This window comes from Lichenostomus cassidix, chromosome 6 (genome assembly GCF_008360975.1).
Source record: "Lichenostomus cassidix isolate B80296 chromosome 6, HeHo_3.0, whole genome shotgun sequence".
NCBI classification, from domain to species: Eukaryota; Metazoa; Chordata; class Aves; order Passeriformes; family Meliphagidae; genus Lichenostomus; species Lichenostomus cassidix.
Genome location: NC_139487.1, coordinates 28,294,850 through 28,320,986, shown reverse-complemented (window position 1 = coordinate 28,320,986; position 26,137 = coordinate 28,294,850). Strand labels below are relative to the sequence as shown.

The window sequence follows — 26,137 nt, the reverse complement described above, 5'->3', positions numbered from 1 at the left end:
CCATCATAACTGTGTTTTACATTGGGACTGTGTTTATATTTGCTGGATTTATTCTGGACTTTGCCTGTGCCTTCCTATTGTATTCCCCAACATGAGTTTCCTTTCTTTTGTCCACCACAGTATTTTCTTTTCTGACTTATGGACAGCTTTTCCTCTCTATATGAATAAGATGGCTGGGAAGAAATATTATGTCTGAATTTACAGCCAGGAATAATTAGACTAAATGCAGTTCTTTGCAGGATTTTTCCATGGCTCAGAATGGGCTCCAGAGGGGCCTGTGAAAGGCTGGATGTGTCTTGGGTTTACATGTACATGATGCATGTAGCAAGTTCAGGAAAGAGCATATAAATAAACACATTACATCAATTTTGACTTAATGACATCAGGTTCTTCTCTGACCATACTTGCCTGTGAAATTAGTAAGCACTTGGCAAAGGAGTAACAAGATTCATATGTGTAAAGATACTGACTGCATTGAATGAGATTAAAAACCTCTCTGTGGGATCCTGTGTCTTGTACAGTTACATCTGATGTGTGCAAATGGAGGTTCCCTGTTTCTGATGTAGGAAGGTATATTTAGTTTTTCAGAGATTTCAAGTGTTCAGAGTAATGCAGAATAAAGCTAAATTCACTGCTAAGCATCTGTGTGTTACTGCCTGTATTGCCTTTTTGTTTCCAAAAGAAAAGTATTTCTGGTTATTTATTATGATGCTGGAGATTTAAGTTACAGGTTGTACTTTTGTAACTGCATCTGTTGCTATTCTCTTTCTGAACTTCTGTCAGCATTCCTGGTGTCACACAAACAGTAGTGGTTATTCAGAGTTCTCTGAATGTGATCTAAATGCATAAACAGAAAGTAGTTTGTTAAGTGGCATGTGTCATATAATGGTGTAGTTTTACATTTTGTGTCCTGGGTTAGTTTATACATTAATACTTCATAATTTGTCTGTAAGAGTTAGATTTTCCTGCGGTGCAACAAAAATAGAAAATAGAAGCAAGCTCTCAAGAAAGAAATATTCAAGGGCTTGGAGGGTCTGTCTTCATACCCAAAAGTCAGGCACATCAGGTCACAGGGATCAGTCCTACTGGGCTGTAAATACTGTGGACAACATCCTTGGGTGGTGTAATTAGCAAAGCTTTGCATGGCCCCCTGGTACAGCTGCCCAGCCCTCTGAGAGCAGCCTGTGGGTGTTTTCTGTGGGTAGTCAGAGGGTAAAAACACCCACACACAGGTTTTGTAAACTATGAAGAGGCTTAGAGAGGATTCATTGCAAATCTGTTTTCTATGTTACCTGACCTGTCCCTCAGTTATCAGTAGGACTAATCAGTGAGTGTCATGTGGTGCACAGTAATGCCTGGGGGGAAGGCCAGGTGTCCTCTGAAAAAACAGAATTGCTGATAATGGAACTCTCTGACAATGCTAATTAAAGGGGTGCTTCTTTATGTCACTGAGAATAAGCTCTGAAATCAGGCAGCAATTGCTTTAGGTTGGATTTGATATGTGTCTTCTAGATTGGTATTGATTTCATTTTGTGTTATTCTGGCTTCTTTGCTGCTGGGAAGACAAGGCAAGGTGGTATGAACTTGTCTGCTAGGTACATGGAGGAGAGTGCGCAAGATCTGCCAAGTACCTCATGAGTGAGTACTCTACTACAGGAAGATGTGAAAAAAGATAAACACTGAAAACTTTGAGGTTTATGATTCTGTGAGTAGATACTTTGAGTGATAAAAGATAAACATAAAAAAGTAAGGGCATGAGTGTATATTTCTTCATCTTGTAATATTCAGAGGAAAAACTATTTATGAATTAGTGCTGTGTTGAGTCTAGCCTGACTTTGGTGTTAACCTGCTGGAAATGTATTTTCATTTGTGACAGTATTAAATTACCTGCAGAGGATCACTGCAGTCAAGCAAGTCTTAGTAGCTCAGTCAGTAGCACCACTTAGGCTGGTACAGCTGGGCTTATGATGGAGCCCTGTGCATGCTGGATAATGATTCTTGGGCATCTCTACAGAGATTTTCAGCAGAGCTGATGGGACTTCAGGAAGCAGCTTGTCCTTTAATAACAAAATTAGAGGCATGGTTCTGTATTTCCAGCTTAGCACTCTTCCTCAGAGCAGAGGCCCATGTGAAATCAGCTGATGCTGATTTACCAGGCCACCGGGAGTGGTGTAGCCTTCCAACAGAGCTTGGTGTGTGCTCCCTGCCCCAGCAGCTCCCTGTGCTGGTGGCAGCTCTCCCACTGCCACTGCTGGTGCTTGCTCAGGTATGTGCACCAGAAATGTCATCAAGTGATGGGACTGTAAAGGTCCACAGTCTGCTCTAATTTGTGTAGCTCCATGATAATTTTTGCTTTAAAAGAGCAGGAATCTGTGCCTTTTGAGCTACAGGGTAGATGTGCCTGCCTCAGTGCAAACTTGGTGTGTGTATGGAATTCATGGGCTTACTGCTTAGAAGGCTTGAGCCAGGAATTATGTGCAGTTTGATTGCTCACAGAAATCTCTTCAGAAAATATAAGCCTAAAGGTCTGTGCAGCTGCACAAAGCTTTACCCAGCCCAATAGAAAGGCACCTTATGGAATTTCCCTGGATCAGATTATGACAACTGTGTCTGCACCTATGCTCAGCTGGAGTCTCTTCCTGCATGAGCCTGTCAGTTCATTTTAAGACACACAGCAAGATGAACTGATGCTGTTTTCCCCAGTTTCCCCTCTCAGATGATCTCCTAATTAGGTCACTGAGAAAATCAAAGATGTAGAAACTGGATTCAGTGGTCACCAAACTGGCTCCTACATGTAATTGCTGTATTTTAGTTTCATTTCTCCTGAGATGTTTGCTGATGTCTCAGAGAATGTTGCCCATAAAAAGGCAGGCTGCTTGTCAAGAAAGCAAGCTGGTGAACACATGAATATTTTGAGCCGCAGCGTGTAGCACTCAGTATTTATCACTACAGGAGAGAGCATGTGACTCCTCTCTCACATGGCAGCTCCTTGGTTTATGCCTTACAGATTGGAAAATAGCAAAAGTATCCTGCAGGATCACTTTTGAAGAAAGGGCAAGGCACTGGAGAGATCCACAGTTGCTAATATTTTGCTGCAGAATGATTCCTGCTGTTACTCCTCAAGAAAATCCTGTGTGTGGGAAGACAGCAGACTTGCTAAAGTCAGAAATTAGTTACTGCTTTGCTGCCTAAACAAAAGTCAGAAGTGTGGCCTCAGAAGCAGCAGTGTGACCTGCCAAGGAAGCATATTTAATGTGCTCTTCAGAGCAGTGGAGTTAAATGTATTCTGTCCATGGCAGCAAATGCTGTGCAAACAGGTAGGACTCGGTGCACCTCCTTGTTGGTAGGGTCTGGGAGGGACATGAAGGAAGGCTGGAGCACTTCAGGGTATTGTTTCTTGGCAGGAACACACATACTCCAAGAAAAACAAATTTGCTCAATATTTTTATGAGTCTCTGAGCTCAGCTGGCTCTGGCAGGGATGACTTGACTTCATCCAGAGAGACAGTAGTGGGGAGATCATTCCAAGTTTCCCTTTATTTGTGTAGTGGAACATGAGTAAGTTCTCCCTCGAGCTGGAGGGAGTGGCCCTGGGCTCCTCGTCCTGCAGTTTGTGTGTCACACTGTGCCTCTCACATCCCCTCAGGGTGCCCAGGGCAGCTCCCTTGTATGGCCTGACTGCACTGCAAAATAGAATTGCCTTTGATGCAGCACTTCCAGCACAAGCACCTTGGACTCTGTGGAATAACAAATTATAATAAAGAAAATAGTCTGGCAATAAATGCTAATCACACCCTATAGGCTTGCACTGAGTTTGTCATTAGGTAGTAGATATTAAATGCGGAGACACTGACTTTCCCAGAACCTTAGAGAGCTTGGAGTTCTTTGTAAATGTGTAATTTCCCATTTAAAAACAAGGTTTATTTCCCAGTACAAATTCTTCATTATTCTGTAGTTAAGGTTGAAAGGCCTCATCATTTGTCTGAGTCAGAAACTACCTTAAGAGGAAAACAGTCATTTAGTAAGATGAGCAAATTCTGGAAACTGAGGGAAAGGTTCTGTTCTGCAGGTGAACCCAAAGAGCCACGAAGCCTGCAGGCATGTGGGTGTGGGGTGTGTGTGAGTTTTTAGACAGCTGCAGCTTGGAAAGCTTTGCTATTGCTCCATGTTTTGATGACATTTTGATTGTTGCACTCTCCTGCTGAAGCCAGAACTATTTCTCCCTACTTTCGTTTCCTTTCCCAGACTTACATTGTCTTTTTAAGGCACTCACTGCCCACTAACATTGTTCTGAGATTATGAACATATCATTTATGTGTCTCTGTTAAGTGCAAAACCGAGCTGGAGGCTGTGATTCCTGTTTCATTCTCCTTCCTGACCTAGCAGTACTTCTCTTGATGATACAAACCAAATAAAGAATGGCATTTCTATGCCAATCTATCTGTCAACCATAAATAGGCAATATATTAGTCAAACTTTCAGAAGTGAACAGCAACATATTTCTGAATCTTGGTATCTCCAAAATGTATGTAGATGTTTGCTTTGGGGATCTCTGACATTTTTCTTGTCAGCTAAGGGCTGTCATATGATGTTTATATTGGCTTGATCAACATTTGGCAAAAGAAGGTAAGAACAAAACTGGGTATGAAATGGGAAGCTTTTCCACAGAGAAAGTGTCTTTTCATAGACAGGACTTGCAAAAATATGAATCACTGAAACTGTTCAGAAGAAATATGGAAAATTTGATTTAAAAACCTTTATTTTCAGAATTTCAGAAATACGTATTCTAATGAATTCAAAATAAAAAGTCCTTCAAAGTTTATGTGCTATTCAGGGGGGAAGTTCAAAGCTTCCTTCCCACATAGGTGTAGCTTTATTTTCATGGAGACTTCATGATGATGAGAGGCCTGTCATGTCATCTGAATGTGGTGATGAAATATATCTGGCATTGAGAATTTCAATGTGTTAAAGAGTGATGTTTTATAGCATTACAGCCCTCACTGGCTTCAATGTCATTATTGAAAATAAAGAGGTAACAGCAGTTTTATGTTTTCTCTGTGCCTGGGACTTGGAAGGAAGCAGAGATGTCTGCTGTAGTTCCTCTCTTGTGTTCCCCAAGAGCAGGATGGCTTCATTTATCTGATTGGGGCATTACTCTGAGAGAGGTTCCTGAATGTGGTTGGCTTTTAGTTATGGGCGTTTGTTAATAATCCTGTTTTACCTGAAATTTGTTTTCTGTTGAATGGTTTTATAACCCTGCAAGAAGAGACTATCCATTTACACTGATCAAGTGCTATCCTTAAAACTGTCTTCAAAACTAGTGGAAGTTTGTGAGTGAGCTGAAATATAAAGTGCTTCCCTAAGGGAGATCCAGCAATTGCCATTCAGCACAGAAGTCCAGACTAGCAACAAAAAAGTGATGATACTTTCAACTTGGTCTCAGTCCAAAGCATCCTTGTCTTACAAGCTGATCTTCAGTCATATTATCTTACCAGTAATAACATCAGAACTCTGCAGTGTGTTTGCACAGGGCATGCATTCATAGAGAATTACACCTTAACTTATGTGCCCAGAAATGGAGAAGTCATGTTTGGAAGACCTCCCTTTTTGTGTGGGTGTGTGTAGGTATCAAGTCCTTCTCTAGATTCTACTCTAGCCCAGCTGTGTTGCTTATCTGTGTTATTTTGTGATAAAATGTAGTGATTCCTCCATTTCACACTTGAAGTGAACCTAGCCTAACCATTGAAAATCCAGCACTTAAACCTTCTGGAATATATTCATTAAAAATAATATCACTTACTTTTAATGACACTCTACTTATTGAGCATGTAAATTGAGCTTTTGATTCTCACAACATCTAGAAGCATACCTTTGTTCAGTTGCTGTCCTGCAAATAGAATAGCAATAAAGAAATTTATATTTACAGATCCAAGAAACTGGAAACAGGAGAAGAAAAAAATTGAATTTTCAGTTTTAAGGCAGGATTTAATTGCTAGCCATTAAATTTAGCTTTCCTGTTCACCCTTCCCTCACAAAACCTGCTACTCTACTGGCTGTGGTATTCTGATCCCCAGGTAATTCATGTTGTTATACAAATTGATATACATGCACAAATATGAGGAAAGGAAAGTAGTGTGTGCAAGCAGGTAGGAAGGCTGGGACGAAGTGAAGATGTGATGCATTGTTAGTGCTGTTGGTGAAAGCAAAGCAATTGTCAGGGCTGTGAATCCTGGCTGCCACTGCTGCCTGGGAAATGTGTGTCAACACCACGCAGAGGCACAAGCTGCTGCTGCGGGGAGGAGGAGGAGGAGGTGCCTCTCTTTATCCCTGCTCCGCTTGATGCTGGCATCTCAGAGATGTCTTTGTCACTAACAGGAGTGCTCACAAGGCGTTGTTGTCTGCATTGCTTTTTTCCCCCCTAGCCCAAACAACAACAACAACAAAAATCCCATCTCTGCTATGTAGCTGTGAGATTGTTTACTGTTGGGACTTTTTTTCTTTTTTTGCTGCTGTAAGATTTCAGGATGATCCAAGAGTGTATTCACTGGATTTGAGGGGTGTTGTTGGAGGGGGAATTCCACTGCTGCTTCAAACCCAGCAGTTTGCAATACCCTGAGCTGACCCTGCTGAACGTATTACATCAGGTCAGAAACATTTTATTGCAGGAGCACAGCAGCCTATTCCTTTCACAGGAATGGTTTCATCTACTGCTTGCTGTTAGCTTAATAACCTTTTCCTACTTGAACTGTCCTTTCTGCCAGATTTTTTTTTCTCACAGAATCCCTTGTGGTTTGGCCATCAGCTGAGTGTGTAAGAGACCACAAAACAAGAAAACCTCCAGAGAGCTCAGCTGGGCAACCCTATTTAAATAATAAACCCCTATGCATTTGATGAGCCAATTACACAGAGCAAACATTTAAAGGACAGAACGCCAAATACTTGCTTGTAAACCTAAGTCTTTATTAGCAGCACTGTCACAGCTATAAAAGATCATGATCTGAGCCTCAGAGTCTACCTGCACCCCTGTCTGAATTCTGAGCTCTGCTGGCTGGGCTTTGTGAGTGTTGTAGGACTAATCCCTGTGGTTCCCTGATTATGAGCATGTGCAGAGCAGCCCAAGGTAGAGCTGTGCATGCAGAGCGAGCACACAGAGACGTGCCTCGCAATGCCATGTTTGTGCATGTGTTCCTACAACTGAGGAGGATACAGGGAGCCTGCCTGCCTTGCTGATTTATCTGATGTTTTCTTGTTTCTGTTTCAGCATTCAGGATAAGTCCTTCAACACGACAGCTTTAGCAGAGTAAGTGAACACTTTAAAGATGTCCTTATTTTTAAACAAGAATGATGAGTTTAGTTACTGTACAGAATAATTGTAAGTGGTATGTGAGAAGTCCCAAGCTATCTGTCATATATTTCAATTGAATTTTCTGTACTCTAAATATATTATTGAGTGTATGGGAAGGATTGCATAAAGCAGCTGCCTATAAATGCTCTGTGACAATTTAGCAGTGAAATACCTTTTTGGGAGAATATATGCTTGATGCACATCACACGTTTAAATGCATGATTTGCATGTCGGATAAAGCTCCTGTCAAAATATTGCTCATTTCTGGTACTGATGTTCCTGTCAAACACAAGCATATCTGTTTTCTAGGGACACATGGTCTGTACTTACCAAAAGCATTGTTAGAAATAAAAATAATTTGCAAATATTTTGAAACCACACCCCCCCATTATTTAGACAGGCCAAGTACCAAATACATAATTTCTTTACAATCAATTCCATAAAATCATTAGAAAGTCTTTTGTACATATCATAATGATAAGGATGCATATGTTGATTTTCTTGTTGTTTTACATAGATAACAGAACAAGGGAGGACATTAGAAAGTTAGAAAGGCAAACCCTCTTGGAACTATTGCAAATGAAATGGTCTTTGTTTTATTTTAGTCTAAACCACTTCAGTATTGGTGTTCTGTACATTTTTATTTTGCATGCTTTTGATTGTTTCAAAAGCCTTTGGGGAAGATTCTTCAGCAGTAAGGTGCCAAGCTGTTTTTCAGAAGGAAAATGATATATGGATTTGTTTGTGTATTGGGTGAGTTTTACACTGTTAAAATGCTCAGAATTTAAAACATCCCAGCTGGACAGTGAGCTGTTTGCTAAGTGCTGTGGGGAGAGGGTACATTCTGAAAGCAGGCCAAGTTGTAATCATCTGAGCCATCCCTAAGTGTTTTCATAATCACTACAGGAAAAGTAATATTTCATAGAGATCTAAAGAATTTCCATCTCTTCTATTGCTTTGTTTTATTTGCTTCTATTTCTTTGCTTTACTTAATGTTTAAATTTAGCCTCTTTTTTTTGTGATTATCATGTGTGATTGGGGCACATATGGAAAGATTGCACAGAAGCTAATAAATCATGGAGGGGGTTTTGTTTGCTTGTATGTTTGTTTGTTTTAATTTCCTGTGTTGCTATTAATTAAGTGATTAATTGTGGTCTGTAAAATTCTGAGATGCTCACCCTTCACAGAGAAATATCCAGATTACAGATAATACATTTTTCATATTTTCTCCTTCCCTTTTCTCTGTCCCTAAGTGCATCCATTGTCTGCTGTAGGGATTCCCCTGGAGCAGCCCCCAGGCCTGCCTCACCCCTGAGGTTTCTGGAACCCAAAGATGATGGCTTTTCTCTGTGGGGATCATGTTAATCCCAGGAGGCTATAAAAGCTGGGAATGTGGTGCCAGCCCTGTTCTTGGGGAGATGGAGAGGGTGCAGACTGAGAGCCAGCAGAGTGGCAGAGCTGGGCTGGGCCAGGCATGAAGGATGGATCTCCCTCATTCAAGCTGTTGTTGGCTCTGGTTTGTGGGATTTCATGTTTAATCTTATATTTCCAAACAAAGGGGTAGAAACGTGTTTTTAGAAAACAAAGCGAATGAACAATGACATCTGAACAGCATTGTCCAGTTGAACAAGCTTGGTTTCCAGAGCTGGCTTCCCTAAGTCTTGTTTGGAGCCTTCCCCCAAAGCCTGTTTTTGAGAGCTGCTGAGGGTACACAATTCTGACTGATTTCAGCACTCATTGTTTGCATTGGCCATCTCGGAAAATAGATGAAAACAGATTTACTTTTATTTAGCAGAAGAAAGAGAGAGCTTGCCATACAAATCTAGACATCCTCATTTAACAATTTTTGTCTTTATTTGTGGCAAAGACAAAGCCAGGGCTTCCTGAATGATATTAAAGGCAGTGATACTTTCAGGAACATTTCTTCAGACAAGGCAAGTGCCTGGGGGTGCAAAACTCCCAGCAAGCCATACATGCAGCCTGGTTTGGGAATTGTTCACGTGAGCATCTGAAAGGTCAAGTCAGCCAAAGGGAGAAGTTTTCATACTGTTCTGAAATGGCTCCTATGGAAAGGTGAAAAGGGAAGAAAGTTAAAGAGCTGGTCCCATTAACCCAGAGACCCTGGAAGAAACAGAGAGACAGTACCATCCAGAGTCAGAGCAACACTCCATCTAGGCTGGGATCCCATCTCTGAGCTGACTCTGGCCCATGCCATAAGATTGATAATGGATTGACTTTTAAGAGATATCCATCAGTCAGTAGCTGGATTGGGCACTGAAGGGAAAGGATTCATATCACTGGTTTTGTCAAAAGACAGCTCCTCCCCAATGTAAGCTTCAACCTATTTGGATTTCTGACCTGAAGCTGTTGTGACATATTCTCTGATAGTTTAGGAGTGAGGAAGATGCTGCTGCAGTTTATTGGTTGATGGGAACCCTCTCTGCTACATGGCCACAAACTATCAAAAAACATACCAAACTCTTGAATATCATCCTATCTATGAAATACAGCTAAAGCTGGACAACAAGATTTAAAAGTTGCTGAGAGGAGAGGAAGGTGTGCATGTTTGTTTGATATGTGCAGACAGGTGGCATGGACACAGAAGATGTTTTCTTGTAGAAATCAAGGTAAAAACACTGTGCTTTAATGATGGATATTTGCATTATATCACAAGTTTATCTTTTTAAAGGTCCTGCTATGGTCTTAGCCTCAAGCACTGTGTTGTGTGAGTGAGCTCTCAACCTCCTGGTTACAATTTTTTCTTGCACAGACAGAAATTTCTGTTGAAAATTTTAGATTGTATTTCTTCTGAACTTCCTCATGATCTTTCAAATTCCATAATAGTCTTCTTTGATTCATTATTGCTTATCTTTCCTATCTACTGCCATCCAATTACTCAAATACATTTTGTCACTCTCACTTTTTTTTATAAGTTGTGTCTTGTTTTATGACTTCTCTCAGTTGCTGGATGCCAAGTTAGGGCCTCTGCTTCTCAAGATCACCTGCTTAAAGCCAGCTGAGTTCTCCCAGTTAAGGAGAGTGGTCACACAGACTTGGCCAATGGACTTGTGTTCAGCCATCCATTATCCCTGTAGCGAGAATTCCCCATTGCCAAGGTGGTCTCTCAGGGCTGAAGGTTGCCAAATGTGGTGACTGGTGAGAGAAGGGGGAGCGAACCTGGTGGCAGAGCTGCCTTCTCCCACCTCTTCTCTCTGAGGCACATGCAGGAGGGAGAGTTTTTCCCTTTAGGGGATCCCTGGACTTTGCTGACTGTGGCTTGGCCCATGGTGCACACCTCACCTGGTGGCATCTTCCCCTTCTCCTGTGTCTGTGTTGGGAGCTCTGTCCATCCAGTTCTGACCTTGGCTCTGTCTCCTCACAGTGCATTGTCTTTCTATCATTTCCTCCCTCTGAGATATTCCATCTAGTTCTACAGCCAGGTTCCTGGTTCCTTTCACACTGGGATTCCTTATTCACATCCCAGTGTGTCCTGTGCTCACACCTTGCTGCTTCCCATAAGGAAATCAGGGATAGACCAGAGGGAAGGTGTGACTGGCATCCAGAGGCAACCAGAGTTGTACAGTGAATTTATCCATTTTGCACAACCCCTGTCTTCCACCCATCATCCCACTTTGCCTCGTGGGCAAAGCTGCACTGGTTGCAGGAATATTGTGTGATAAGGGGGATCTGCCACTGTAGTTCTGTGCTCCAGTTGTGAGCAGCAAATGCTTTCATCCGTATGCTTATGTATTCAGGAAGGGTAAACACTTGAGTGGCCCTTTAAATATTTTCTGCTGCAGTCTGACTTTTGATATAGACACCAGCAGAAGACTGGTGGGAAAGAGGAATATATTAAAACCCTTGCCATCAAATTGCAACGCAGAGCTATGAATGTGTCACTTAATGTACTCTGTTCTAAGTGGGACAGTTCTTCTCAAAATTTAACAAGTCAGCGAAAGTACAGGCTGCTTCCCCATAATGAAGAGATTCCTCTGCCAGAAAACTTCAAGGGATCCAGGCCTCCTTAGCGTCTGTGCCCTGTGAGTATGAACTGAGGGTGAGGAGAGGGCCCTGACTTTACCCCAGCAATATCAGGCAGGGTGTTGGCATATTTGAGGAGTGCATGCTTATGGATTCATGTTTATTTGAAGGAAGACTGCTTGTGGGCTTTGTAAGTAGATCATCCTGCAAAGTTCAGCCATGCAGCCACAGTGCAATGCTCAGCTCTCAGTGGTTGGGGTTTTGTATGTTTATCCAGAATTCTCTGTTTGATTAGGCAGCTGTGGGACAATGCTGCTGCTTGTTACTTAAGGGGATGGAATTGATTATGATTGTTCAGGCATCTTAAAAAATACTGCTACTTCACTTTTTAAGACTAACCATCACTTTGTAATTCACTTGGGGATTCTTTTTACTGCTGCACAAAGAGTGACTGCTCTATGATAGTTAATAATTTTGTGAGTTTGGGAGAAATGCATCCTTAATTGTATCTAATTATTTTTGGGTTTAATGTGAAGTATGCTGTAAGCAATTAGAATACAGAATTTCTTATAATTTTCCTGTATTTTGTATAGTAATGTCTGAATTCCTTGTAATAATTTCCATTTGTCTGAAAATGTTATACCAAATTGTGCATGCTTAACATCCCAAATCCTCTTCTTCCTCTGAGATTTAAACTATCATGGAGCAGCTATGGCATTAAATGACCCTAACGTGTGAGGAGGAGAAGAGATATGTTTATACTTTGAGCTGCACTGTCATGTTATTAAGAACTACATTTCTGCAGCTGGCAGAAAATCAGCAATTATCTTGTGTTCATTTTCAAGGTGTGACGGGTATTCAGAGTTTGTGCATGAAGATCAAGCAGGCAGTTCCAGTTCCAGGTATTCTCCTGCAAACTTTGTCTGAAACCGTTGGAAGCAAATGAGACTGTGACTGCTTATGCTAAACCATTAGAAAGAAATCTTTACTCTCAAGGGAATGAACAATTTCTGGGGTGTTACCTGCAAAAGCTATTAGTATTTCTGGGAAATGTATATTTGTCTTGTATACTTTTGTGTGATCAGTATGAAGGTTAATTACTGTTATTATAAAAGTAAATATATTATGGTCTGTATTCTTAACTTCACATCATATTCCTGTCATTCAGATGCAGCTCTGGTGCTTATACATTGAATTTTACTGTACAGCAGCTGGTACAAAGTAGTAGTAAGCACAGTTTCACAACTGTGCAAGGATATGCTCATTTCTGAATGTGTCTGTGAAAAAAAAAATCCTTCAAATTGTAATTTAACTGAAGTATTCTTGAGACATGCCTCTCTCGTGGCTATGTTAGTACATATTGATTGCTAGAGTGTGCAACTTAACCTTTCAGAAAGATTTTTAAATCCGATTATACCTTAAAATTAGCAACTTGTGCACATTGTTGGAGTGCCCGTGAGCTATAACGCTGTAACTATAACAACTGCCTTGGAGCACTCTTGCAGAAGGCATGGGCAGCAATGGTGTTTAACTCCATGGGCACCCTGCAAGCATCCGTCTGGATGCTGATGGGCCACAGATGGAAAGTGAGTTTGGCAGCTCAAAATCCTTAGGAGAAAACATTGAACCTAGCAAGTTATGCTTTCTGGAAAAAAAACCCCAAAAAATCTCAGGGGGATTAAATTCGATAGCCTTTGACTCCCTCAGCTGTGGAAGCTTCACACCAGGAGAGAGGTCATGTCTCAGCTGACCATTAGGATGTTAGCAGCTGAAACTAACACCTGAAATCCCACCTGAAAACTAAGCTACAGCCAGGGATTTTGGAGCAGCAATGCCGCCCAGCTCATCCTGCCAGCTCATCAGGCAGCCTTGCCTTCTGCATTGCGGTAACTTCATGGCACCACGGAGATGTTCCCAGTGGAAGGCATGAGCCCAGGCTAAGGCTGGAGTGAGTGGCTGTGGATAAGGCTAGCAAGGTCTCCTTGGAACAGCTTGCACATTGTAGTCAGGGTGAGGATTGAAAATGTCTCTCCCAGATAAGCATCCATGAGTAACAGTGTCTGTTCAAACCTCCAGGTGTGCTCTTATACAGGAGGATGTTTTCTCCAAACTGGGAGCACCATGCTTGTCCCTTCCAGCCAAACACATCTCTGTTTGTTCAGACCTTACTTTGAATGGCTTCCTCTCTCACTTTGTCCAAAGGCCCTCAAACCAAGGACTGTCAGAAGGAGGAGTGTTGTAAAGAGTAAATTATGGTATCTGATGATATTTTTGTGAGATTATAGCTTACTGTGAATCATTAGGTGGGGAAAGTCTTCTGCATGAAGAAGACAGTTTCAGATTTTATTTGGGGAATGTGAACTGTAGGGCTGAAGCCTGAGTGTCTTTAAAGCCAACATTTAAGTAGCTCCTCAGTAAGTGGAATATTACTGAGTGTGTAATATTGCTAACAGTAATTTAGATCCATTACTGATGTGTAGACCCTAAGCTTGGGGAAAGCAATATGCCATGAATAGCTAAGAACTTGTTGCTCCTCTTCCTTCATAATGTTTTGACAGGTGTCTGAAATCCTGCCTGATGCATTTCAATTTTATTTTCTTACAGAGACGATGATAACAAAGAAAATTACCCGGACAACTCTGCTGTCTTAGAGGAAAGGCAGCTGCCTTTGCAAGACGCTCAGCAGCACAAGCAGCAGGTTGTAACTGACTGCGCTCTAAAGCCTGAAATGGGCAACTTAAAGCTGAGGAAACCTAAGCCCATTGCAAAGCTAGAAAATGGAAAAAGTCATGAGGAAAGTCAGGTAAATAATTAAATTTACTAGGGGCAGGTTTGTGGCACAATGTCTGAGCAACTTTTGAAATGCAAAGAGGGACTCCCTGGTAATTCTTAGCCTGATTTGAGACCCCACAATAATCTACCCTGTTTTCCAGGGACCTGCAGTCTGGAAGCCTCCTGTAACAATAGTTTCCTTCAGCCAGGGAATTGTAGAGAGGGCTGTGCTGCAACTGCTTTCAGAAGTGAGTGGGGAGCATAGCTGAAGATGTGCAAATATATCTCTTTAGTTTCCCTGCTGTCCTTTAGCTGTCCTGAGCACCAAATATAAAAACTTGGTGGCTGCAGCACTTGATTAGATGGTTTCTGTTTTGTTTATTTGGTCAAGGATCTCCACTGGTATTTTGGCTGCTAAAAGAGATAATTCATAGTTTCTCTTCATCTTAATTTCTGACTTTTTCATCTTTAAATAGTAAGACCATACCAGTGCAGATTCTGGTAGCAGTGCTCTCCCCCACCAGCTTCCTAGGTTGAGCTTGGGGGAGCAGAACATTTTGTAAACAGTGTGAAGAAAGACTAGAAATGAGGAAGTATTTACTGCTGTTTCTGGAGGTACAGATGCTTTGCTGACTCCAGAATCACCCCTGTTGGAGGTGCAGTGTAAGGGATAGAGCTCTGGTGAAGATTTAACCCCTCAGCTGGAAATATCCTCATATCCAAGATATTTAATGTTGATAGATTTGTTCGTCTGCAGTAGGCACAGGGCCTGACATCTGTAAATACAGATGTCTGCGTTTACATAAAGTTGTGCATGCACAAATACAGATGTCTGTATTTCCATCTCTTATTTGATGTATAATGTATTTGGCTACTTTTTGTCTCTCCTCCCTTCTTGTTTCTGGAAAGAAATTTGCAAAGTTCTTTCTGAAGTGCTTCAAACCCATCATAGACTAGGAATTATTTTGGACCAAATTTAGAATTTTAGACAGTCTTACCTTCTAAGTGAGAACTATCCTTTTTAATCCCTGAAGGAAAATGAAAATCAAATGGCATCCCAATGGCATTATCACAGTCTCTTTCAGAAAATCAGTGTCAGGCTCTTGCCCTAATCTTCCTGCCTGTTCTTCTGGAGCTCATCCCAGAGATGAAGCAATAACTGAGAGGTTTTTTGTGATTGTATTGCATTACTAGGGAATATTATTTAACCTGCAGGGAAATAAAGTCTGCATGTCTCTCAGCTGAACAGGAGAAATGATGGGAATTTTACCCTGTGAAGAGCAAGTGGAGTCAGATCAGGAAGAAGAGTCATGAAGAAGCCCAAGAAGCCTGTGAAACAGGGCAAGATTTGTCTCATAGGCCATCTGTTGCTTTTTCAGCCTCTTCCTGTGTGTGTCCTGCCTGTATCTCTCACCCAATGACAGCAAACAGCATAGATTTGCTGCTCTGTAGCATTTTACATGGCCCCAAGGGGTTAACTGGAAATGGTGATGTTCTTTCATGGGAAACATTTTGAGCATATAATTAGACTGCCATAAAATACCAGTGCAACTTAGGTATGCAGCCTCTGGAAGGAAACATTGTGCCAGGCAGATAATTTTCAAATGACTCAAGGGCTTGAATTTAAAAAAGACAGAAGTGATGAAACACTGTAACTGCCTGAACCTTCCTTGGGTGAAACTCCTTGCCACCAAGCCATTTGATGGGATAAATGATGTACTCCCAAGAAGCTGATGTCGAGCTGACAAACAGGGCTTTCTGAGTACATGCATTTATGAAAGAAAAGCGTAATGCAATGCACATCATGATTAAACTGTTCATCCTTGTTTTCCTGAGATTGTTGACAGAGGGGTATTTCAGCAGTCTCCTCACTTCACCAGCCTGACTTCTCTGTGCCATCAGAAAAAGTGACACCAGAGCAGTGACAGAACCTCTTTTAAAGGTGCTGCTCTGATAAGCCAAGGAATTGCTTGCTATTCACTCCTGTGTGTTTTAAGCCCATGAGTTGCTTTTTCAGAGAACTGTCCCTTTAAAATCAGAAGAGGCTATTGGGAGATAAGTTTGCAGCATGTGTTGGAAGGATTAAAGTCTGTTTGGATAGGAAGCACTTTTGTGTGCCTTTCAAGTTGTGAGAATCCAAAGGATTTCCATTGTAGAAAGGTCACTGAGAGGGAGCAGACCAATGTGATCAAGAAGAAAGATGGCTAGCTTGGTGATTTTGAGCTTCACGAGGCTCTCAGTCAGCTGAAGTGTGATTCCTGTGCCTCTGGTATTTTTGGCACAAGTGTAGCACTGTGGTCAGGTACCCAGGGTTTTCATGAAGAAAAGGTTATTAGATTTAAACTGATGATTAACAAACCCAAGTGTAATAAAAGAGCAGCATAAGGTGGCTTCACTTGACCATTTATCAGATGACAATGTGTCACCAGAGTGAAGCTATACTTTGCATGTTGCCTGCAGTTATTTCCCTGGGGTCAGGAGCTGGCTCTGGAGGCAGCGGTAAGCTTTCCAAACAAAGTATGGGAAGAGAGGCAGACTGCTGGAATGCCACTGCACTGCTGTACTCCAGCTATTTGGTTTCATCTTTCCCATGGTTTCATGAGCTTCTTTAGCAGTTCTGCAACACTAATCCATAGACAATCAAATTAATTAGGATTTATTTGACTTCAAGAGGTGAGGAAGCATATGCCTGGAACATACTCCAGGGAGTCAGTGTGAGAACAGATGGTGAGGAATAGAAAGTCTTTGTTAGGAATGGAAAGTCTGCTTTCCTTGCCCAATCCTTTCTCCTGTCACTCACCTTTGGTGCACAGTCATGAATATAGATTATCAGTGAGTCATCCTCATATTCCCTATTGATACAGAGACATCTTTATAAAAGGACACTAAACTTCCTAACTAATAGACAGAGACAGTAAAAGTTCAGTTTTAAAGTCTTATTGTCGAGGTAAATGGCTATAAAAATGAAATAGTGGCTTGACAATCAGTGCCTAGAGATGAGAATGCTGAAAACTGCTAAGTTAAGTTTTGTATTTTGATATAAATGAAGTGGGCAAATTGCTTGGATGTCAAAAAACTTTCAATTATTTGACATTAAAATTGTGATTTTAAGTGGGCAGTAATAAAAAAAACCAGAACTGATGTTGACACATTGGCTGTACAAACATGAACACCTCAGGCAGTCTGCAAGTTTTTCTTCAGTTTCCAGGTATACTCTGTTTATGTTTGTTGTGATGCAGCTTCATTGTAGAAGTCACCCCCTTTAGTGAAAAAGGAACAAAAATGCAGCAGAAGATGGGACTCTGCTGCTGGTGCTTGTGACACACTAGGATTTCACTGCTCTTTAGAAACAGAGGTTCCATCAAGGGTGTTTCCCTAGTGTTACTTGTTAACACCCTAATGACATGATTTATGAGCAAGAACAAAGTCACAAAAGAGAAAAAAAATACATAACCCAAAACCACCCAAGTCCTCCAACACTGACTGCAAGCAAGGCCTTATTGCCAGCAGATGCTCTTGTCCTCAGCTTTCCCCTTCATCCAGCAGAAAGCGCCTGGAACTGCTGAGTTTTCCCTGCAAGTTCCCATCTGAACAGTCCTATCCAACCTTCTGACTTCCATCATTCCACCTAAGCTTTGAAACTGGAGCAAAGTCAGGTACATTGCTTTACCAGGGAAGTGAACACTCTTGTTTTGCAGAGAACGTTGTATTTTAATTTTTTAAACTATTAGACTGAAATATTGGCTTACGAAAGCTAATAAAGAGGTAGGGAAAAGGTCCCACTTTGATTATCACATTTTCAAAGATCTTCATTAACTCATTTCATTGCAATGCAAGGGAAATATTACAACACATTTTATAGGTAAGGAAATTGAGATGTGCTGAACACAGCTTGTCACAGCCCTACAAGTGATTTTCAGAAGCTTGGAGTTAAATGGATACTTTTCTCATTCCTATTCCTTTATTCACTATTTTGGACTAAAGTGCCTTTTTTATTTTATTTTCTGTGTAGCAGATTGGATGATGTGACTTTTTTTCCCCCTCACTGCCTTTCCCTTCTCCCAGAGTAATATTCTATTCATAAAGTTACACATATTCAAGGGAAGGCAAAGAGGAAAATGGTTAAACCTTACAAATCTTATTTAAGTGAACTGTATTTGCCTTTGTCAGCCAGAATTTTTTGATAATACACAAGTAATAAAATCTTACTGACATGTGAGTAAATAATTTCAAATTAATTCTGTATTTAGAACCTCTGAAACTGACATCTGTTATTTAAGTAATAAACAGAAAATGGGTTAGAGTCTGCTTTTGTTTTCCAGTGAAATAACACACTACTTTGCTTAGAACCTTTTATTCTCTGTGTTTTCCAGTAGTTTCCAGATTATTACTAAAAAATAGCAAGGATCCACAATCAGCATCTGGTCTCATGAAGCAATTTTTTCTGAAACAAAATATTCAGCTAAGATTGGATTGGTACTGACAGGATGCATTCAGCTTTTCTTTTTTTTCCCTCTTTGTGCAGGAGCTGGAATGTGCATTGCCAGGCCTCCCAGAGTGGCAGGGGAAGGCTGGATCCTCAGCTAATAACTATGCACAGAACACGGCTCTAAAATGCCAGGAAGCAGTTGTGAGATTCCAACCAAGGTAAGCGTTGGGATAACACAGCACATTTCACTTCTGATTAACTGTAGGAAAGGCTAATTCATTTGCTGCCTTCTGCATAAAATATTCAGACTCCTGGCTCTTGTTGGCAGTTCTATTCTATATTTATATGTCTAGGACTGTTTGGAGAAAGCAAAAGGGATACAGATAAGAATGCAAATTTCATCATTCTTTAAACCCCTTACATCTGAAGCAGAAAGAACATCCTCAGTTTAGAAACTTCAGTTTCTCTGTGCCAAGTTTCAAAAATACCTCTCTGCTTCCTTTCCTTTCCCTTCCCCCCAGTGCTGAATTGTCTCTCTTTCTCAGAGCTGCATTCTCATTGTGAAATGGGAATGGGAACCTTCACACCTGACTTTAGCAAGGGTATCCATTTAGTATAGTTTAGGCTCTGGGTGCTGTGGCAACTGGGCTTGTTCCAGTGCTGGGAAGGGCACAGTGTATCCAGGTCAGGCATTAACCAAATCTTAATAGCAGGTAACTCAGCTGATGGTGAAGTAACTCATCTCTGGTAAATATTGGAAGTCACAGTTTCTACTCTCATCCTTCGTGGCTATGCAAAAGGCTAAAAATGGGTCTTCAAATCACCCAACTGACCACTGAAGGTGTGTCCTAAGGATAAGATTTAGTCCTTACTAGATTTAGGGGCACCACTTTACACACTCCCCATACTCAGGTCCTGGTTTGGCTCTACTTTTCTGTGCACAGGGTTTTTGTCAGGTGAGCCAGGTCTCTGCTTTTTGTCCTCTGTCTTGAGTGCATGACAGCCTTGGTCCTCTGTGGCAGAGTCCCTGGCTCCTTTGCAGGGTCTGAACAGCAGCAGCCCATCCCAGGGGTGCTCAGTGGCTCAGGGCACAGCTGGTTGACATCTAGAGCTCGCTGGCTCCAAGGTTAGTTTGCAGGCAGGACTAGGACAGCAGTGACAGCTGCCATCCGATGGCACTTCAGTGCTTTATGTGACATGAACTGGTTGCCTTTGCCACAGCTTTTAGGAGGCAACATTTTAAATGATCTTAATTTGTGCTCTAAAAGGAAGGTTTAGCAGAATGAAAAAGCATTTAATTAGCTTGGACAATGAAATGCTTTTGCCCTCCAATGCTTGCATGTGCAATTGAGACACTGGGTCTCAGGAAGTGTTTCTAATTAGGAAGCCTGCCTTCTCTTTTTCTGGCATTCCTTGTGCAAGGAAAGAATCCCATGGATTTCTTGTAAAGAGGAGCTTACTGAGTGTGGTAGCAGAGAGTCAGATCTGCCCAGTGGCTCTGCTGGTGGGAGGTTTGTGTATGGGTAGGTAATAAAATAACTGGTTCATTTTGAAAGGAATGAGACACACATGGACTTTAAAGATAAGACCAGAGTGGAGTGTGCAAGAATAAAACAGCAACCACAGCAGAGTTCCCCTGTCCACTTCAACAGTTTAGCCTTTCTAGTTTGCCTGGTATTATTAATTAGCATTGCTCAGTATGCTATTTATTCTTTTTTTCACACCACAGCAGCTCCTTAGAAAGCCTGCTATCCACAAGGGCTGAATCTGTTAAATAATGGTGCCTGGATTTACCATTCAGAGCACTGTGAAAGCACAGTGATCAAATCTCAACTCTGGCCATGTTTTAGTTCCATTACATTACAAAAATAAAAGAAAAAGTTCTGCCTAGTGTTCCTAAGTCAGACTAAAAGCTCTCTGGTCTTCAGGAGAAGAAGAGATGGACACACTGCTGCAGGGGTGCCCCTGGGCAGGCTCTCTTGGTATATCAGATGTGTAAGGGGAAGACAGGAGAAGGATTTATTTCTGTCTCAGAGGAAAGTTCAAGGTTGGTTGTTTCTAGTGCAGCCTGTTGTTACTTCTGCTTTAACTTAGTTTCTGCAGGGAGCTATAGCTCTGCCATTAGTCGCATTGGGGATTAAAGGCCTAAACACCTCTGAACTCTACAGAGGTTTTTAAGAAGTCCCTTCTGGTGAGTGTGAGGCAGCTAAAAACCAGATCGTTTTAGCCTGTCTAATTAGGGATTAAAAACTACTGAGATATGAAAAACTTTTCTGTACCATCCCTGTTAAGCAGAGAAATCTAAGTTCAGGGTAATCTCACGAGGGATGCTCATAAACAGGTGTGTGACAGAGAAGAACAGAACAGACCATGTAAGAGCAACAGTCCACAAAAATATGACTTATAAGTGTGGATTGTTTCTTTTTGGGGGTACTTTCATTTTGTGGTAACACTGAAACAATAACAGAAAGGTTTTGTGGGATTTGAGGGAAATGGAAGAGTAGACTGGCTGAAGAGATTTGTAGCCAGAAGAATGAGGGAATAGTGTCTTGTTTTTTGGCTAAGCTGTACCTGACCAGTGAAGCAAGGATTTCAATTGCAAGAGGTGTTTATCATATATGATTTATGAATATCAGCATCAATTTAATACAAGAAATGTCATCAGCATGGAAGAAAACCTTTACATTTTATTGCCAGAACATGAATTTCTAATATTATTGCCAATGGTTACACTGAATACTGCTCTGGTCATTGTGAGTAGCTGGGTTTGGAAAAGAGTACAATATAATTTGCACCTTGGTAGATAAAAGTTATATGCAGGTCTTGGAAATAAATAAAGAGAATTGCATTTTTTTTAAACAGAGACTAGAAAAGCCAATATGGAACAATACATGATTACAAACAGCTGCTCTTGCCAATTGCCTTCTCAAAGGCAATCAGCAAAACTGGAGCTGGCTGCAGGCTGTAGGTACCTCAGATGTGCTTTCTTCAGATGCCTGTTACAGAGAGAGGAGGCTCAAACAACGAACAGTGGGAAGTGGGAAGGTAAATGCTTCAGCAAAGGCTGCATTTCAAGTCAGTGTGCAATTCAGAACTACACTTTGGGGTGAAGTTTTCTGCCACAGAAAAGTTCCTGCAAGTCCCCCATCTTCACCATTCCTCAAATAAAATGGGAGTGGAGTGGTTTCATTCAGCAGGACTTATCTGATCCTGGGGTTGGTCCCTATTCTGTGATTCTGTAATTCTGATTTTGGCAGGGGCTGTAGGGTGGCAGTTGCTGTCAGACTTAGGATTGTTTTGCAGGAGAAGTGGAAATGCTGGTAGCCCTGGGCTGCCCTGGATCTTGGAGTGAGCCAGAGTCTCCTTAGGTTTCTGTGCTTCCCTGAGGGGGGAGGCCAAGCTCTAGCAAGGCTTTCAGGATTTAAGTTTGCAAGGCAAGTATCTTTTGAGAGCACAGTTCAGGTGGGAGCCCTTGTGGTTTCCAGGCTTTCTGCTGAACAGCTGCAACTCAGGGATGAGTGGGAGACAGCAGGAAAGCTGCAGAAGTGCTGATGTCCCTGTGCAGACCTGCACGGGTGAGGCAGAGCCTGAGAGGCTGCATTTCCTCACCTGCACAGGCAGCCAGGTGAGCAGGGAGGAAGCTGGGAAATTACTGACCTGTTCCTAAGAACAGTTTCTCAGAAATGTTTGTATTAATAAGCTGGTGTTTATGGTTCCAGTGATACTTCTTGTATTAAGGCATAGAGAAGTCTCTGAGCAAACTTAGGGGTTGCAATGCAATTAAAGAAAGAAAAGAAAGAGGGGGGATGGGGAGAGGATAGAGAAGCAGGAAAAGAACAGCATCTTGCTGCAGCCCCAGTAAGGACTGTGCCTGCTGAGTGTGAGAGCTGCTCATAGTAAGAATAACAAGCGCGGGCTGGGTTAGGTAAAGGCTGGGTGTGATGAGACAGGCACTGCTACACTGGCTCTCTGTCTGAGCTCCTATTCCAGCTTTCAGGGACTGCCCAGGGAGTACCTTGGGCCCTTGCAGGTGGTTTTTTCTTTCCTTGCAGGTGTGCACTTTATGTTCGCCCAAAGCCTGTTGCAGGTCAGCATTGCCTTCTAAGGAGCCATAGCCATGCTTTGAAGCATCCACCTGCACCCCATATTGAGCTGTTTGGATTTCATAATGCTTTTTGCTGTCTGGGAAGGTCTCAGAAAGGAGATTTCTGTTTTTCTGGTGCAGAGATGTACTGGTTTTGAGTTCTGCCGTTCTGTGAACTTGTCTGATGTAACTCTGGACAGGCTGAATCCATCACCTGACAGGGAACTGAGACTTCCATTTAGGAGCTGTTAACCTGCCAGGTCACCCTCATGGTGGAAAGGGTGGAACTGACTCCTAGACTGGACACAGGGAGGAGAGTTGGGCCAGGATAGACTGAAGGTGAATCTGGAAAAGGAGTTTCATCCCACAGAACACTGTGTGGTTCATGGGCAGGATTTATCCTGGCATCCCCAATGCCAGGACACTGAGCAGGTGTGCATTGTGGTGCATAAATATATAAATTGTCTGAGGATGGGGTAAGTGTGATCCAGAGCTGGACTGGAGTGAGATTTGCAAATTACAGAATGTAATGCTCCTTTCTGGGTTTCACAGAGGAAATGGGATGGGAATTTGCTTGAGTTATCTTCAAACATTTTCCCTAGCTTTCAAAATTATGTGGTTTCATTAGAATTTTATGCGAGTTTAAAAGTGATGTCATGCATAATTCAAAAATTCACATGTCCTGGTCTGTTTTTTAAACAGCACAGTGCTCTTGCAAATTGATCATCCCCTTGAAGTCTGGTAGGAGCTCTGTTATGATAATTAGTACTTAGATTTTAATTTTTTTGTTATATCCACAAGTCTCAAATGTACATGTTACTTATTGCATCTTTGCTGTCTCTGTCATGGAGAAAAGGATAATTCTGCCAAAGCCAGAATCTATAAAGGAGGGTGAGAGACATCTATTTGAGTAGTAGCCACAAAGAGAATTTAATTTTCATTATTTTACAGGATGTAAATTATACAAAATAAGGGTGCCAGCAATTATTCAAAATTTCAGCTAAGGCCTGAAATAATTTTAATATACTCAGCACAGATGGAAAATTAGGGCCTGTTCCTGCTGCTTTTGAAGTTAATGGATATTTTGTGATTGACTTTTAATGAGAGTAGGATCCAAACCATAGTTATTAAATTGTAAGCCCTGTGTTGCCTGGTGACAATCAGAAAACCTGCATTTGCCTAGCAGAGCAATTAATCTTGGTGAAAATGAAAAAGCACACCTCAAAACTCTGTGTAGGGTAAGATCAGCTCAGGACACATGAGACTGAAAATGTAAATGCTTGTCACACAAAAAGAGTTACCTTAATGATTTCAGTATCTCCAGAATCCAAAGAATGCAGAAATAAAAGCATCTTACTCCAGTATTTTTAGTGAAAAGGGAACAGTAAAATGAAAGATTAAATACATCCCTGAAACAGCTGGCAAGAACATCAACCTGAATGAGAGAGGTGGTAGTTCATGGCTGCTGTAAACCTTTTACTCTGCAGAGTACATGGAGTGATACAGAGAACAACAACTCATGAGTGATACAGCTGTGAATGGTGTAGAACTTTGTATAGTCCCTGTACAAACTGCTGCTAGCATTTACTGGTTTTGCCTATTTTTTAAAATTTGTTTTGTTTTTATTTTATTAAGGAGAGTTCCTATTTTCTGTGTTATGCACTCTGAAAGGAGTCATCCAAAAGAATACCAGAAGTGTACAAATCTGACATATGTTGTTTTCATCCTTTCCTTCATGTCTAGCTCTAGTTCAATGCAATAAATCACTTTAAATATTTTTTCTTCATTAGTGAATTAGTTCTTCAGCTGTTTGTAGCTTTGCAGCTGCCTCCTTACATGCTATTAAACCAAACTACAATTACTTCACTCTTTCCTATTTAATTAGTCCTTTTGCTGTTCTCATGACTCATTTCTGTTCCTATGTGAATTGCACATCTTAGATCCTGTTTGGAGCCAAGTGGTTGTTCACGCTGGTCTAGCTATCCAGTGTGTCTTGTTTGGTAAGAAAAGGGGCATAGCCATCATTTCAGTCTTTAAATGTCTCATAAATACAGGAAGAACTACAACAAACACCTGTGCATCTCTCTGTACTGGTTTTAAAGTCTCTAGAGACTTTTACAGCTATTTGTTTTTGCTGGGATGACTCTGAGCCTGGCAAAACATGAATTATTTTGTGCAAAGGAATCTGGGTTTTGTGTTGGGTTTGATCACATCTCTTGAGTGAGTCTCCTGGGGCCAGCAAACATCACCACCTTTCCTGAGAAATCTCATTCTCTGAGACAGCTGCAGTTCGCTGAGTTGAGTCAACTTGTGGTACACCCATGCAGGTTCTGAAATCATGTATGGAAAGCCTCAGCTTGCTTTCAGGAAGGACAGAGAGGTGGTGGGAGGCTGTTGAGGCTGCTCAGTTAATCTGTGGGAAGTTATTTTTTGAGTTCAGTTTCCTTCCTTGTCGTGGCAAATTAGTAATTAACCTTGAAGCTGGGAGGTGTGTGGGCCACAGCTGCCTGGATGGGGCAAAGCTGCCCCAGTGGCCACAGTCAGGGGAAGAGATTTGCCCCTTACTAGTCCAGGGCCTTCCTTTCCTATTCCCATGTGGAGAAACAGCAATGCAATGAGAAAAAACCAAAGGTATGGACATCTCTGAGGCTGCAAAGTGACACTTGTTAGGAAAGGTGGACATCTCTCTTACAAGATTTCCAGGCACCTGGGGCCTCTGTGAAATTAGCAAACCCAGAAAGCTGAATACTGGGAGCCTGAAATGCTATCAAATTTAAATATGGCAAGATTTATTCTTTATGGCTGTGATACAGGATAACTCTTGTTCCTGGTTCAAAACATGTGGGGACAAACTGTGCTTAGATTTAAGCATATGTTTGAGCTTTTTCTTGGCTTTACCCTATTATCTCACCAAGACACTGAACATGCATCTGTAGAACTTTTTGGCATTACAAAGTGAGCCCAGATATTAATGTCATAGCTTCTAGGACCTCATAAACAGTTTCAATGTACTATTTAGGATTCTGGTAAAACCACTGTTGTTTTGAATGGGTTAGAAAATGGAGATGTTACTTTCATAGAAATGCTATTTGTTCAATAAAACAAACTTATTCTGTAATTTATAAATTATATACACACATGATGAAAAGTTTGAAATGTTTGCAGCACAGATAAGCATCTATTGAATGATATTTTAAAATTTTGTTTTGTAGAATAGATCAGAACACAAGCATCTCACCAAAAGAAGCAACTGATCAACTTAACAGCTTAAATGAGGTAAGCTTAGCTGAAAGTTGAAACATGATGTTATACATCTTGAATGGATGTTTTGGGTTTTGTTAATTTTAAGGTCTTGGAATAATGTAATTGCTTAATAATCCTACATTAGCTTTTTAATGAATCACTGTAGTCATGTTTATGGAGAAAAGCTTAAAATGGTATATGAGACTGCTAGAATACTTTAAAAGCTAGAAGCATGAGATTTTAAAAATATTTTAAGCCAGCTTTAGGCTGCTAACTCTTTGTGC

At 41.3% G+C, this 26,137-nt stretch overlaps 1 protein-coding gene across 11 annotated transcripts in view; it reads left to right on the top strand.

The window, feature by feature from the left end:
• The window catches only part of FAM13C (family with sequence similarity 13 member C), a 115,525-nt gene that overhangs the window by 61,314 nt on the left and 28,074 nt on the right, over window positions 1-26,137 (top strand). For 7 of the 11 annotated variants that reach the window (XM_085064204.1, XM_085064197.1, XM_085064207.1 and 4 more), the window contains exons 7-11: window positions 7,261-7,299; window positions 12,171-12,227; window positions 13,930-14,128; window positions 18,623-18,744; window positions 25,823-25,886. In XM_085064204.1, the coding sequence (XP_084920330.1) occupies window positions 7,261-7,299; window positions 12,171-12,227; window positions 13,930-14,128; window positions 18,623-18,744; window positions 25,823-25,886 (481 nt within the window). Of the gene's footprint in view, window positions 1-7,143; window positions 7,300-12,170; window positions 12,228-13,929; window positions 14,129-18,622; window positions 18,745-25,822; window positions 25,887-26,137 lie in introns of those variants that run through there. The other 4 variants (XM_085064205.1, XM_085064198.1, XM_085064199.1 and 1 more) reach the window with 4 other exon arrangements.